Source organism: Convolutriloba macropyga, chromosome 4 (assembly GCF_964194025.1).
Source record: "Convolutriloba macropyga chromosome 4, txConMacr16.3, whole genome shotgun sequence".
Lineage (NCBI taxonomy): Eukaryota > Metazoa > Xenacoelomorpha > Acoela > Convolutidae > Convolutriloba > Convolutriloba macropyga.
Genome location: NC_134471.1, coordinates 52,926,703 through 52,942,546, shown reverse-complemented (window position 1 = coordinate 52,942,546; position 15,844 = coordinate 52,926,703). Strand labels below are relative to the sequence as shown.

Sequence of the window (15,844 nt, the reverse complement as noted above, 5' to 3'; positions counted from 1 at the left end):
AACCTTAAAAAACAAATAGCCGCACTGCCAAAGTTTAATCTTCTAATTCTTTTAAATATCTCTTCTCACGTTTTTTAAGAAAAATTTATCAAATATTGACAGCTCAAGGAGCTTGAATTGAGTATTTAGTGACCCGTCATTTCTCTTTGGTATTAGGTGTATTAGGCGGAACACTGCTTTGATAAATTTCTCTAGATATGGATCTAGGATAAACATTTTTTTTTTCACTTTCTGATATTTTGCTAGGAATATGACGATTTGAACTTTATGTGAGCGCACTTTAACGAGCCTCTTCTTCTGATTGGTACATCACCAGGAGCTTTCGAAGCACTGTATTAACAGAATTTCACTGTTATAGTGTCAAGGTAAAACAGTGAAATTGCATAAACTGAATTGCTCAATTGACATAAAAATTCATGGACAAATTACGAATGAAGCATAATACTAAGTTGAAAATACAAAATTTAACACTACAAAATTAAAAGAAAAAACATACATCATTAGATTATATACAATCAACAGAAATCCCCATATCCGTAAATGCGAAATTGTTTTAGCACAAAATCAGAGAACTCAATTGAGTTTTCTAGTGTATAGGAATTTGTCAAAGGCTATAGAAATCTCTTTAAAGTTATGCTGAACCGCTTAATCCTCGTACAAAAAGCCTAATTATACCCAGGGACTTTTAAAATTACCTCTTGCCCTTAACAAAATCCAAAATCATCCATAAATGAGAAATGAGTCTCGCATGATACTATAGTTTGTTCTTCATGAAATAATGCTTGTGCATATGATCAACTCAAAATTGAACTGAAAATTCACTCGAATGTTCTAGATTATTCGATAACCATACACACGTGATCAAACTGTGAAAGTTCTTCAATTTCCCGCAAGCTGAGTGATGAAATTGATGAAGTGACGCATAATGATTGATTCACGCATTAAGTCGTTTTCTTTTGTAAACAAAATGATAAGCCGCAAAATTTGGAATGATAAGTTTATATTTATTGGTTAAAAAGTTAATTTTAGCGAATTAAGTTTTTCTTATGAAGTATTTCGACGATAAAGTTAAGAAAACATGATTCCATTTCTGTTTCATTTTTTTTTCATCGAATGAACTTTAAAATCTGAGAAAATTCTTGGAGTAGCTAAAGAAAGCCAACGCATCGTCTCTATAAAATTGCAATTTGATAACAATCATAACTGATCCAGTTTATTAGTGATAACAACGTGATAACAATTAACAGTTCCGCATTGCTGGCATCTGATTTTGTTTGTTTGTTTCGTTCGTTTTTGTTTGTTGTGTTCAAGCAATGCCACTTCCTCTAATTACCACTGAAACACAAGCAAAACTAAAAATAAACAAAAAGGTGATAAGCATTAGTTAAGATATGAACTTCAGAGGTGAGAGTGATCAATGATTATTAGTTGATGTGTCATCTTAAAATTGTTCAGAAATATCGTAAAGTAAAACTGGAAACAGGTATTATTTTTTCCCATATTTCGAATTTTGGGACGACCAACCTTTTAAGAATTTGTGAGATCAAAAAAAGATGGAAAGTCAGAAAAACATGAACTTAATTTCTTCCCAGTTGGTTTTGGTAACGTGACTAAAATAGATTTCAATCAGTCAGCTGAAGCAATTGATAAAGTAAAACGATACAGAGTGGAAGAAAATCAAAAGATATATTGCTTCCAAAGTTCTTAGCAAATGATTTGAGCAACAAAAAATGATTTGTTTTATTTTATAGTTTAAGCAAAAAATATTTTCAATATTACTCAGCTCGTCCAGAAAAATTAATTGCCCAGCTCGTCCAGTTCCTTAATTGCGACTTTATTAGACAGGAAACTCCATAATTTTTCAAGAGATCATATCAAAGTAAAAACTAGAAATCTTCAAACAAAAACTTCAAAAGCTTCTTTGTCTTTTAGCAAAATTTCCGTAAAGTAACCAACGAACATGTTCACTAACTGTTTCTGGCAAAAAGCTGGCAATGAAAAATGCAGTTAAGTACTTTCTCGGCTGAAACACTAGGCAGAAACTAAAATTACCAAGTAGAAGAGAAAAATATACTGCGAAAAAGGGCGTACGGAATAAGATCAGTTCATGCAATCAAGAGCTCTGTCCCAGTTCATACCATAATCAAATTTATGAATGCACTTTTTGTCAGTCAATTCCACTTCAGTGTTGTTCTATTATGTGGACAAAAAGCGCTCTCTTTTATTTTCACCTGAGATCAGGCTTTTGTAAAATTATTGGTTCCCACACTGCACTGCGAAAAAATATATACGGAAAAATTTTCTCTATTTTGACGTCAAATACAAATCACATTACTTTATGAACTGCTTTTTCGCCAGAGCTATAGAATCTTAGATTGAATCTCCATCATATCTAATTAGCAATAATCGTAGATTTCAAATTTAAAAGTCAGGGCCCATTTATCTAATCAATTTCAAACTTCTCATAACCTATACGATGGGAGCCTATCGTAGAGAGACTTCAAATTCAATCAAAATTGACATAATTGAAACGTTTTTTTTCACATTTAATTGAGTTTAAACAGTAATTTAACCTAAACTCCCATTGGCATGGTAATTTTTACTTTTTTGAATTCAGGTGTTAATTTTTTAACAATAATTCTTAAAAAATTTCAAAATTTGTGTCTTTTCAAGAAATTAATACCATTGTTATAGAGTTAAAATTAAATGATCAAAAAATTTTAAAATGATATCTAGTTAATCTGAAAATTTTTGTGTTGAACGGGAAACACCAGGTTCCGTTTCGTTAAAAATGCGAACTTGACTATTTATAAAAAAATGTCTGAAAATATTTCATTGAGCTTTGTTGTATAAACATTTAGGACAAATTTAGATGGAAAAATCTTGCTGACGCCCAAATATAAAAATGTTTGCTGTACAAAAATAGTATTTGAGTAAGAAAGCCTCAATTTGCCTTATTTTCTTGGATCCAAAACAAATCAATTTTACCATCATGCCAATCTCTTAATTGTAATAAATGTCACAAAACTGATTCTTGGCTATAATCATTATTATTTTTCTTTACTCATATGAGAAGTATAGTTTGAATGACTCCGATGAAGTCTTTGCAAAATTCTGACTTTGTTCGAGAGCCGTTTAGTTGTTCGTTTCAGATCTAAGCTCGATTTGTGAAGTGAGTTTAGAAGAATAAGGTAGCCTTGCTTGAAACATGCATTTTGCACACTCTAAATTTTCGGTAGTTTCACAATTTGGCACTTAAAATGAGGGTTTACAATCTGGCATTCTAGAATCTGGCAGAGCGGAGATGTGGCATTTTAGAAATTGTACGTATGTGTTTCAATCATATATCGAGATCTTGAATTTAATTCAAAGGCTATACCCGTTTTTGAACAAGACCCTTTGGTTTTGATAAGGGTTCATATATGAATTATGTGAATATATACCGAGGTCATTTTTCGAAAATTTAAAACTATTATAAGCATGATATTATACTTCTGTCAAGTCAGTACTAGAAGAAGTTTATGACATATACGACATCATATATTATCCATTAGGGAACCAGTAAAAACTTTAACCCGCAAAAGTTTGCCCAAGCTTCCGCCCATCTCGGAATAACGATTTATTTCTTCGGGAAACATTCATATTCTTTTGTACTGATAAGAAACAACCCAAGCGCAGAAACTATTAAGAGGGATAGATTGCACATTTAAATAGGGTAAATGGATGAAATGCCGCACACACAAATATTTTGAAATGTAAGTAAGTTGAAGTTTATCTGGGCATAAAAATGATCAATGTTTGATGAAACGAAAACAATTCTTGCATAACATGACGATTTGAAGTGGTGCCAAAAACAGAATTTCAATTTTTCGCATTCAAGCCATATTGCGTTGCAATTAAAACTCATATTTTCAATGTCAAATATTTTACTTAAATTGTAATCTTCAAATGCTTCCTCTTAAAGTTACTAGGTTCTTACCCCATTCGAGGTTTCAGCGCACTTTCAACGCACCAACTATGTAAGATATGTGCAGAATTCGTTTCAGTTCCATGAGCAAAATATATTTCTTACAAAATTTACGCGCTGGAAAATCTGACATTTGCTAAACGCGTTGAAATTTTGTACATTCAGCGTATTTCAGCAAATTTTCACAATTTTGCATTGTAAATAAATCACCGAGCTGGAATTTCAACAAATTTCAACGCATTTCTTCCATGATTTAAAAAAACTCAATCGAACGGCGTACTTATAGTTAACCTAAGTGAGCGTGTATGCGATTTGTCGGCTAAGCGAACCAACCTTCGCGTGCGACGTCTTGTCTGTAATGCCAAGGGGATTCCTGCACACACGAACATGCACTAGTGGTGCTGTTCTCTTGTTCAGCTGCTGTTTCATGCAAGTGCTGATGTTGATTTTGGGAGAATGACAAATTAGACGAAGAATTATTGGAACTATTGGAAACTGGTGAACACTGCTGCAGAGAAGGATGGTTAATCTTATTATAACCACTAATACTATCACTAGTTATTGCATTGTTATAACTAATTAATGTGCTTGGTGTGTTCATAACTATCACGTCACTATCTACTCCCGTACTTGTTGTTGTATCGTCTGCCAAATTTTCCCGACTTCCACTCCGACCATTTATTATTTTTCCATTATTCTGGTTGTTCGCAGCTTTGAGTGGCGCAATTGGCGTGCCGCAAGGTGTACTTCTGAACCCTGATGGTGTTCCGCAAGGTTGGCTGTTCTGATTGGCTGAGATTTGATTGGAATTATTGCATTTTGATTGGCTGAAATTGTTCAGATTGTTTTGGTTTGAGTTATTTAAATTACTTCGGAATTTATTCGGCGAAGAAGTGTATTGGTGATATAGTATGCTGTGCGCGGCCATAGCTGGATTCCTATTGGCTGACGAGGGCGGCAAGTGTGACGTAACTGTCTCGGGTGTGTGTTCGGCGACCAAGGGCGGAGAAGCTTGTTTGTGCTGCTGCTGATCTGTTAATCAAGTTTCAGTTCATAGCTCCGAATCTTTTCTTAACCTAATGTAAAACCTGTTCAAATTTTGTAAACTATTCAGTCTATAAGTCATAGTAATTTTGAACACAAACACATAATAAATAAACCCTTTTAGCTTAACATAGTTAAACTTTAGTTAATTTTAGTTTATTAATTTTTAAAAAATTAATAAAAATTGAGCAAAAATTATAATGGGACCATAATGATGTGCAAGTTGTCGGCTTTGTGGAAGCAAAAAGCGTTTCGGAACTATGAACAGCGTTGGGCAATATTTTACTATCTCACCTGTGAGCGTGCTGCTACAGTTACTGCTAGCTTCATCACTTAAATTATGCTCCGCATGCGAGGAGGAAGAGTGAAAATTAGCCGACGAGTAAACTCCGCCGAAAGAGGATGGCGGAGACGCCATGCTGTAATTATACAGCGGTGAGTCATTATTGATCCTTGGAGAAGACATCACGTGACTTGATGGATTGACCGTGCCCTGTAGGTGTATAGGGGGGATACCGATTTGTCCCCCCACTCGTGGGTAATTGAGGAGGTGGGGTGGGTGGTTTTGGTGCGGGTGGGCATAATTGGTGGTACCACTAGAAGTAGTAGTTGCATATGCATGTGTGTGTTCATTCACAGGCGAGCAAGGCCGAACTAAATAAAAAATAAACAAACAAACCATATTTGCATTCAAAACCAAAACAGTTTTAATCGTCAAAACAATTTTTTATTTTGCCTTTTAGTTTTTACGTCTATAGTCTGCCTTTAATCATCCCGGGTCGAGATGTGAGCGCTAAAAATCACTAAGCAAATGTAAGATTAGTGAATATGGTGACTTTTTGGGAAAACTAGCGGGGAAAAAGTCACCGCTAAACTCTACACCTCCAATATAGTAAAAATTCTCTGTATTAAACAAAATGTAAGAACTTCGAGGTCAAATTTGTTTTCATCTCAGTTCTTAGTTTTCCTCCTGCAAAACCTCAACCCGGGATTCAATTTTACCACATAGAGGTCGCGATAGAAATATACCATAACAGTGCGGATATTCATGCAAAGCCGCATTTTCTAAATTGTAAAACTAACCGCCACGCAGTTTCGCCAAGATTTAACACTGTTTTGTCAAATTCAAGGACATTGACAAAATCTTCGCTAATAAATGGCATCATTTCTCGAATAAATACTTTTATATAGAAAGTAAATTAATGAAATTTTGGTTCATAGTTATTATTATCAGTTCAGAATCAACAATGGAATCACTCTCAACCTTTTATGAAAAATCATTTGAGGTATTTCTCCTGTTCTTGTCCCCAAATTTTCTCCGTCAGAGATTTACGGCCCATACAATAAGACATTAACTTTTGGGATGCAAACTTATAAGGTGGGTCACCAAACACTACATAGTAATTCGTCAAAAATTAGTTCAATAATTATTAAATTTAAAATAAGGTTTCTAAATCTGAGTATTGTTTTGGTTAGCGAATATTATGTTGGGGTGTTTTTGTCGTGACTTTGAAATTTTAGCTGAAACGTATATCAAAAAAATCTAAAGATATATATCCACATATAAATACCTCACATAACGAGAGAAAAAAATAACTTTTTTGTGATAGCTGCACATTGAATGCAACTTAAATTTTACTACGGATCATGATTTTAATAAAAGATATTTCTAAAAATCACTTTAATGGCAATAACTGTGTTTGTTGAAAACACGTGACGTAATGATGTATCAATGTAGCCAAAAAACTTTTGCAATGGCTGTCCAATACTTTGAATGCTACGGAAATTTTATTGAATATAGTAAAAACAAAATACCATTGCAACCTTTAGAAAGTAGCAAATTTAAGGTGAAAAAAAAGAAGTACTAATTTTGAACAACCGGTGGAAATAAAAACATGAATTGATTAAAGTGTTTGCACAACAATTCTGATACGGATAATTTCGAACCATCACTTAGGAAATTTGACTTTTACTATAGAATTTGCACAATTTAATATAATATTATCCAGTGTTTGAAGAATAGTGTTTTGAAAGAAAGTGTGAGAAAACTTCGAAATAGAAATTGCTCAAAGTTCCCAATCTTGATCAAATAAGGGAAATTGGTTACCTGCGTCTGTTCGGACCTGATCCTAGAGTTTTTGCAGATATAAAAGATGGTTTTTAAGTTGAAACTTGAATTCATTTAAAGATTGACAGACATTTATACTATTGACGATATCTCCAGTGAAAATAAATTTCGTTTCACTAAGGTGGACAAAAACTCATTTCATCAATTTGCTTGATTTGAAACTCTTGAAAGATTCAATACGCAATTTTTCAACATTAAAAATTTAACTATTGAGTGAGAGTTCAAAAATTGTCACTGATTGACTTCCCTGTAAGATATCAGATAGTCGAAACAAAAATTAGTTCTTTGCTATTATAGCCCCCCGCTTATTTCTCATATAACAACCCCAATCATGTTAATTATACAATAATGGGGGCTATAACTTCAAGGGCGGACGGCCAAACATATAGATGTGTAATCAGTGTGTCTATGTGACAGGAAAAAAAAATAACTACAATAACAGAAAAAGAAATATGATTTAATATTTAATGAAAAAATGGAAAATATGTCAACAAAAAATATGGCTGTTTCTGTTTCATTGAAAAGCCATTTGCAACTGTCATTATCCAGATTAAACGATAGTAGAAAACAAAAAATAAGGACAAGATTTTTTTACAATCAACCAAATTAAGTAGTAAGTAGACTACACAAGAATAATGTCATTCTTCGCCGTAAAGCCATTCGTACCTATCAGTTTTTTATTAAGGCTAAAAGATGAGAAAAAACAACAATAAATACGACCGTATACTATCAATTCATTAAAATTTAATATACTTCAAGTGATAAGTCTTAAAAAACTAAAAACTCTCAACTGTAAAAATCAGTAAGTCTGCTGGTGCCTCATAGGCAAAATATTGAGACCTCATTTAAGCAAAACTATGATAAAAGACTAAACAAATTAACAACAAACAAGAGCAAGACTGCAACATAGGCTATTAAGTTGAGACTACATGGAAATGTTGTCATTAAAACCGAGAACTATCGATTAGAAAAATTCTAGTAGGTTCTAGTAGTAGACAACAGAAAATGCGGGCAACAGAAAATAAATAACTAATACGGGCGAAATTCAAGAAATCAATGATTATTTTTACAACAAGAAGCACACGAAAAAAACCAGAAAAGCACAAACTGTGCGTAAAACATTAGACTCACATTGAAGAGTTTAAAAATCTACGCATAATAAAGCACTTGTTTCAGCTTCAGAAGAACTTGAGAGAAAATGAAGAGAAAAAAGTAGAAAAACGGAAACCAAAATGCCGCTCGCAAGGTAAAGTTCTCCCAAACAGTTTGCTCATTTTATGTCTAAGATCAAGGCGGACAGAAAAATAGGTTCACAGTTTAGTGAAATATATCATAAATAAACTATTCAATTTGATGAAATATCCATTTGAATCATCGAAAAGAAGATTAATTTGACTTTCTGAACAGTCTAGTGGGAAGCTGAAGTACAATAGCCAGCTTTCAAGCTGACGGATATTTTTAGCGGGTTTAAGGCCAGTACTTCGGGCAAAATTGGACAAAATAGGCTGAAAAGTTGCCAATTTAATGCCACTTTTTATGAAGCAAGCTGAATTTTCAAAATTAAAGCCAAAATATAGGCCAAAAAAGTAGAATCAAACTGTTCAGCAAACCTCTCCTATCATTTCAGGCAGAACCTACAATATTATCAATAATTATTACATATTCCTTTAAAATTAAACAAAGTTGGGCAAGAAAATTGGGGAGAAAGTGAACAAAAGCAACGTACGGAAATCAGACTAATGTTCACAAATTATTGAACCTCAATCACTCCTAGAAAACGACGAAATTCAAAAACTATATATTTAATCACTTGTTCCACGCTCGATTGGCTTTCTAATGATACCACTGGCAACTTTCTACGACAAACTTTTTTACCAAAATTTTACCAAAATTCACTGAACAAAAAACAGTTGAGCATATACTTCCTCCCCCTCATTATGCGGGTTTGGAACAATGAAACTTCATATTTTCGCAGCATCGTCAAACGCTTGCCTATTTTCCAAAAATGAGTTTACCAATCACATTGTTTTATTTGCAACTAGGACTCTCAAAATTGTGAATCAAAGTTTAATTAGTGACCTCTATCTTCAATCAAGTGGCATAATCTATAAAGTTATAAACTATGAAAGTGATTTCAACTCCTCTGGTATCAAAACATTTGGCATTTGGCAAAATATGCATAAAATTTATCTCATTAGGTGCATTGCATAGCTTTGATTTACTAAACAAATCTTTACTTTCAGTTCTTCACTAATTTTACATTTGAATTAACATAGACTTTAAGATTTTTCATAAACCATACAAATTAGCAGCCAATGTTCAAATAGTTCGCTATCAACAATTATGTACCGACTAAAAGCAAACTTAATATCCAAATTTAACGTCCACCAGCAAACATCAACAAAAAACTGCCGCCCAATAAAGTTTTCCACTAAAATTTTTTACAGAAAATTTTCACTACAGAAAATTTTTACGTTATTATTTGCAAATCAATCCCGGTCATTACAAACCTGGCCGCTTTTACTAGTGAAGTACAAACAAACAATCTTGATGATAATAAACAAAGGGATCAATTTTACTATTTGTTCACATCAAAAACTCACCTGTTTTGGGGTTAATGGTTGTGTATGTGTGATACTGGGGGCTTTTGTACCTCTTATTAGCCCCTCCCCTTCCCATCCCAGCACCGGTTGGGAATTCGTCCCCATTTAGGGTAACCTCAACACCTCCAGCCCCAAATTGGGGGGCTGGTTGGGGCGAGGAAGTGGATAGCCCAATTGGTTCGGACTGTATGGATGAAGTATTTGAATCATCATGCTGAAAATACAAACAAGAAAACAGTTGTTGATGTAATGAAAGAAGCGAATTTGTTCAGATAAAGTGGTTCTAATTGATGAATATTTCATGCATTTAAAGAGAGAAATGAGATGCAGGAACAACATTGACGGGCGCAGCTGTTGGGCTACAAAATTAGCAAACATCTAAAATGTTTGAAGACAAAGCTTTGAGAAACGCTCACAAGCGAAGCCTTATGTTTTTTAACTTATCTTCGCATTTTTTTTAAACTTTGTACGTTAATTACAGAAAAACAATTTGAATCAAAGCCTTCTAATGACATTTCCAATTGGCTTCACAATTAAATTTAAGTGAATCTGTCTTGTTTTTTAGTTGAAAACTTATGGTCGTTTTGACTTCTAAAAATACATATTTTCAAAATAAACAATGGATCATTGAGCTTTGTGACTATTTTTCTTGTCTTTTTTTGGTCAAATTGTAGGTTACAGTAAAAAATACAAGTAACATCGTCTTTCTAAGGGACTAATAAAAATATTGTTTGCGGTTATAGTTTTAAGTAATGGTTTTGATACTACGAATTATCACAAAAAGAATTTAATTGTTGATAATTTCCTGTCTTAAAGGTTCTTTTTTTAGCTTGTCACATTACCGACAGGTCAGATATTGCAAGGTTGGAGTTTAAAAATGGGGCACTTTTGAACACATCAGTTTTTCATTGAAAAGATGGTGGATTTAAATGCTTCGACAGAGTCTTCCAGCAAATTTTAATGGAATTTTTTTTGTATTTGTCATTTATTTGTCGTTGTTTTCGCAGTCGGAAGATAATTTCTGGATGATTGCAAGTCATAATTGCTGGATAAAATTGGTTTTCTGAGGAAGAACAAACAAAACTTTTTACTGGTTTCAGCTAAGAACCAAAATTTTTTTATGATTTTGGAATCAAGTGTGTTTAAAAACTTCTACAAACGTTTTTTTAAATTGTACTCTTCTGTACTTTTGTTTATTTGCTAAGAAGTCTAAAAAAATGTGGATCAAATTTGAAAGTATTGGTTTTCCTGAAAAACGCAATTCAAAAAAATGTGAATGTTTTTAGTGCATTGGTCATTACTTTGAAGGCATCGATAACGGTTTTTCTCAAAATGTTTCTTTCAATTTTTGTCTTCACTTGTCAATCTTTTCGGGGTCGTTTGTTACTTGTACAGATTTGAAGGTCATAACGATTTCTTATTCATGAACAGAGGAACCTATTTAGTGTTTTCATTTGGTAGCTATAGTTTTTAATGACTATGAATTCAAACGTTTTTTTTTAAAAGTTTGTATGAATAGTTTTATATAATTGCACTTTGCTGTTCGTTTTGGTCGACTTGTTGCCTTATCTTATTAACTACACGTCGCATATCAATTTATTGTTGTTGAAGAAAGGTCTTTAACAAAATCTGAATAATAACAGGTCTCAGTGACTTGAGATTTGCTTTAATAGTTTCAGTTGATAGCTAATGTTATCAAGTTTTCAAATTTAAGTGTTTCCGAAAAATATGTGTTTTTTTTAATATTAATTACCTAGTCTCACTTTTCTGAGCTCACAATTCTTAATAGTGGTGTCCGAAAAACGCTGAATTGGTTATATCTTTGTTTTTGCCGAATAGAGTTTGGTTTCAACGGCTTCGACACTGTTTGCTTTCAAAATTTAATGGAAATTCTGTGTTTCTCGTCTGAATTTGTAGTTTGCTTTTGTAGAAGTACGACATATTCTGATAATAACAGGTCTCAATGTCTTCATATCGAGGTACCAATGAGCTTAAATCTATACAAATTTTCAATTGATGTCTTTGTTTTTGAAAAACTTAAAAGTATTTTTTTAAGTTCACCGTTTTTGTTTTGCTTTTTTGTTAACGAGTCTCATTGAGAAATGGTGCTATTTTTTTCTGACAAAGTGCAAATTAATCTTTTTATAATAGGCTTTTTTCAGGCTAGTTTGACTTTGATACAATGCAATCTTCTTTTCCACAAAATAGACATTGAGTTTTCAGTTTGAATGTTTGTCGTTGCTATTTGATTTTTTTGTGCGACTTGTATCGTAGTCTAATTAATGAATGTTATCATCGGCCAACTAACAAGGCATTATTACCCTCTAAGTGATTCGAGTTTGAAGCCATTTTCTTTTTTATAGGCCAATTGTTTTTGATAAGTATGTGAGATTTTTTTGAAAGTTTTCTATTCCTTCCTCAGTTCTATTCTACCGACTATTAATCCAAAATTACGGACAAGTGGATGGGAACATTATGTGCAGACGCACATTACCGAGCCTCCTTGTTTGCTCATCAATCACTTGTCGTAAAAATTGAAGTGTTATGGTATTTCTATGGTGTTTCCCTGAAGCGGATTAAATGAAAGAAGAATTCTTATTTTCTTTTGCGGGGTTAAATGGATGCAATCTTTGTTTTCTAGAATTTCAGTTGTATATTGTCCGGCTTCATATCTTCGTAATCTTAGAAACATTTTAGCCTTAAATTGATCGGGCTAAATTTGTCTAAGTTTTTCATAATATTAGGAGGGGAACAACTCTTTTTCAATTTGAAATTGAACATTTTTGAAGCTTATGCTTTAGTTAGAAGAGAACTAGAAGAAAATATCCTTGATATGGATTATTTAATCTTTCTTCGTCGTATCTGGCGTTTAAAATTAAAAAATTTTAGATAAAAGTTCCAAAAATAGGGGAAAAGTTCTTTGCTTTGATCCTACATAAAGAACATTTGATTAGAGTTTATTAGATTTTTTGAAAAAAGTGTTAACTTTTGTATTCGAATCGTTTAGATTTCATAAGTGTAAAGAGTTAAAAGTTTCTAATCCATGTTTTTTGAAATGTTGATGCTTAGAGCAAAGCATTTTTTCTCGTTTTTAACTGTAGTTGTGAATTGAGAGACTATAAACTTTTTTCTATTCCACACTTGCGCTTAAATTTATTACTCACAGTATTCTCGTCTCCTCTTTCCTCAAACCCTCTTGAAAAAAGGGGTATTCAATAGGTTGCAACATTTCTTGCGCACGGATAAGGCTAATGTCAACCATTTTGATTTATATACTAATATTGCTCACCTGTGAAGCTGTGTGCTGGTCATCGTCGTTGCTGTTCATGGCACCAGTAGCTGACAACTCGTTGTTTGTTGTGGTCGTTGTTGTTGTTGTTTGTGGGTTGCTAAATGGCTGGCCCTTTGGTCTCAACTGCACCTGGCCATCCGGCATAACCCAAGCACCACCTTCCATTGACACCTAAAATTTACCGACACTTGCTACTCTAGTTACAGCGCATGATCTAAAAATAGCCATTTTAAATTTTTGTTTACAGCTGTAATTATAATGACTCATCTGACACATCTATTAGGTGAAAACTGCTAACGAAAAATTTTCGGTAAAAACACACTAAAAACACGCTAAACTACTCACATTGGTAAATTGTAATCTCATATTCATTAGGTTTAATAAAAAAGCTTTCAGAAATTTTAATTTGACTTGAAGGAAGCATCCGGAAACTGATGGCATAGTAAAATAGTATTGATTGATAAAACTCCAATTGGAAGTCTTGAACCAGTACTGAAAAGATTATCTTAAGTGTTCCTTCATGTTGCAGCATCCACAGATTAAATTCACCCGGTGAATCGAAACCTGATACACCTTGATAAGACATGCATGACCTTGAAATCGCTTGCAACCTCTTGCCGTGAACGTGAAATACCGACATTTCATTGAAAATCTTGATAAGATCTTATCAAGATAAACAGACAAAATCGTGACGAATCTTGATAACACTTGTTATCATTTCCGATCACTGTTTGACGTATCGCGTCGCATGAAAAAAACAAAACCTGCTGTGAACTCAATTGAAGGTAAAGCTGATGATCAGCTACATAATTTTTTGTTTTAAGTCAGTCTAGTCTTCTTTTTTCTCATTAGAAAGAAATTGTTTCAATAGTCAAATGCTGCAATCTCAAACAGTACGGCCTCAACTGTTCCTCTACCAGATATTTGGCATAAATTAATGGAGCAACCATGTATCAGAGGACTAAACGCTTTATGTCAAAACAATTTCAAGTCTCATCTTCAATTGCATGACGTTTCTGCTACGGATTAATAGTATTTTTCACTTGATTTAAATATCTCTAAAAATGCGCTTTTTTCTCCATATGTTCTCACGCCACTTAGCCTAACTCTAAACTGAAAACATTCAATCAGTTTCAAGTTTTGTTCGATGTATCTCAGGTCAACAAAAGTAAAACATACCCGGCAGATTGCCGGAAAATAGCCGCCGTTGATTCCAATAAGAATGATTGGGATTGAAAGAATAGATATTGAAAAAAAAAAGATTTTTTGTACAAAAAAATTTTTTAAGTCCGATTTGTTTTGATGGCATTTCGTAGTTGAACATACTTCTGTTTCTTAGAGAGAGGCTACAGAGGCTACTATCAATACCAATAAGCATTAGAGAGAGGTAACTAATACTTATAGGAACGACGTTCAAATAGCGGGCATCTAAAATTGGGCTTTATGGGTTTATCCCGTTTCTATTTCTGACTTCAATTTTTATACTGACTCTGTTCATTTTGAATTGCTTTGCTGAATAGCTGATGTTCAAAATCAATTTTAGCAGAATGAGAGAAGAGCGAAACTACCCTAGAGAAGTCAAAAAGATTTCACGCAAAATGTTGAAAAAGCGGCAAAATGAGGTAAAGCGAAACATTTTTTTGTTCGACGAAGTAAAAAAACATAGCAGGACAATTCCTGACGTACAATTCAAAAAATTTTCATCGACTGAACAGAAAACTAGACCTAGAGAGGACTATGAATGGATCGGGAAAACCATTTAGAAAAAAATCCGATCCAAAAAATCGAAAAAACAGAAAAAATTAAAGTGAAATTGCCGCATGTGAACAAAAAACCACTAGCGAGAAAGCGAATTTTTGTTCAAACACCGTTTTCTCACGCTACTTATAAATTAGAGCGAAAGAAATTTACGCCGTAAAACCACTCTTTTTTTCATCACTTCCTGTTTCGGCGTTTAAACATTTTTGTTTCCTAAACTCCGTGCTAAGTCTCTTTTTGTTTTTCCTTAATTTTTAAGATAGTAGTTTTTAGCTGTCAATAGATTTTCTTTTTATGACTGGGGCAAAAACGTTCCACAAATCTCAGAGATTTAATTTTTGATGGCGCATGATTTTTACTGACTGGTTCAGAACGATTTCATGCATCCGCTTTTACAGGGATTTTTAGTCTGGCACAGGGTAAAAAGTGATATCACAATCTGGCCAGATGAACATAGCGCTATAGCAGCCCTAAAAGGTGGCATTATTATTTTTGTTTAATTTTTATAAAATGTGAGGATCTTGTCCGTTTGTCTGACAGAAAACTAGACCTAGAGAGGACTATGAATGGATCGGGAAAACCATTTAGAAAAAAATCCGATCCAAAAAATCGAAAAAACAGAAAAAATTAAAGTGAAATTGCCGCATGTGAACAAAAAACCACTAGCGAGAAAGCGAATTTTTGTTCAAACACCGTTTTCTCACGCTACTTATAAATTAGAGCGAAAAAAATTTACGCCGTAAAACCACTCTTTTTTCATCACTTCCTGTTTCGGCGTTTAAACATTTTTGTTTCCTAAACTCCGTGCTAAGTCTCTTTTTGTTTTTCCTTAATTTTTAAGATAGTAGTTTTTAGCTGTCAATAGATTTTCTTTTTATGACTGGGGCAAAAACGTTCCACAAATCTCAGAGATTTAATTTTTGATGGCGCATGATTTTTACTGACTGGTTCAGAACGATTTCATGCATCCGCTTTTACAGGGATTTTTAGTCTGGCACAGGGTAAAAAGTGATATCACAATCTGGCCAGATGAACATAGCGCTATAGCAGCC

General features: G+C 33.4%; 1 protein-coding gene across 1 annotated transcript in view; it reads right to left on the bottom strand.

Moving 5' to 3' along the window:
• Positions 1-684: 684 nt before the first annotated feature.
• The window catches only part of LOC142338101 (uncharacterized), a 143,786-nt gene continuing 128,626 nt past the window's right edge, over positions 685-15,844 (bottom strand). The window contains exons 27-31 of the mRNA XM_075387732.1: positions 13,032-13,205; positions 9,743-9,956; positions 5,306-5,665; positions 4,301-4,999; positions 685-1,335 (exon numbers count right to left, since the gene is read on the bottom strand). Of these exons, the coding sequence (XP_075243847.1) occupies positions 1,307-1,335; positions 4,301-4,999; positions 5,306-5,665; positions 9,743-9,956; positions 13,032-13,205 (1,476 nt within the window). The 3' untranslated portion in view covers positions 685-1,306. The remainder of the gene's footprint in view (positions 1,336-4,300; positions 5,000-5,305; positions 5,666-9,742; positions 9,957-13,031; positions 13,206-15,844) is intronic.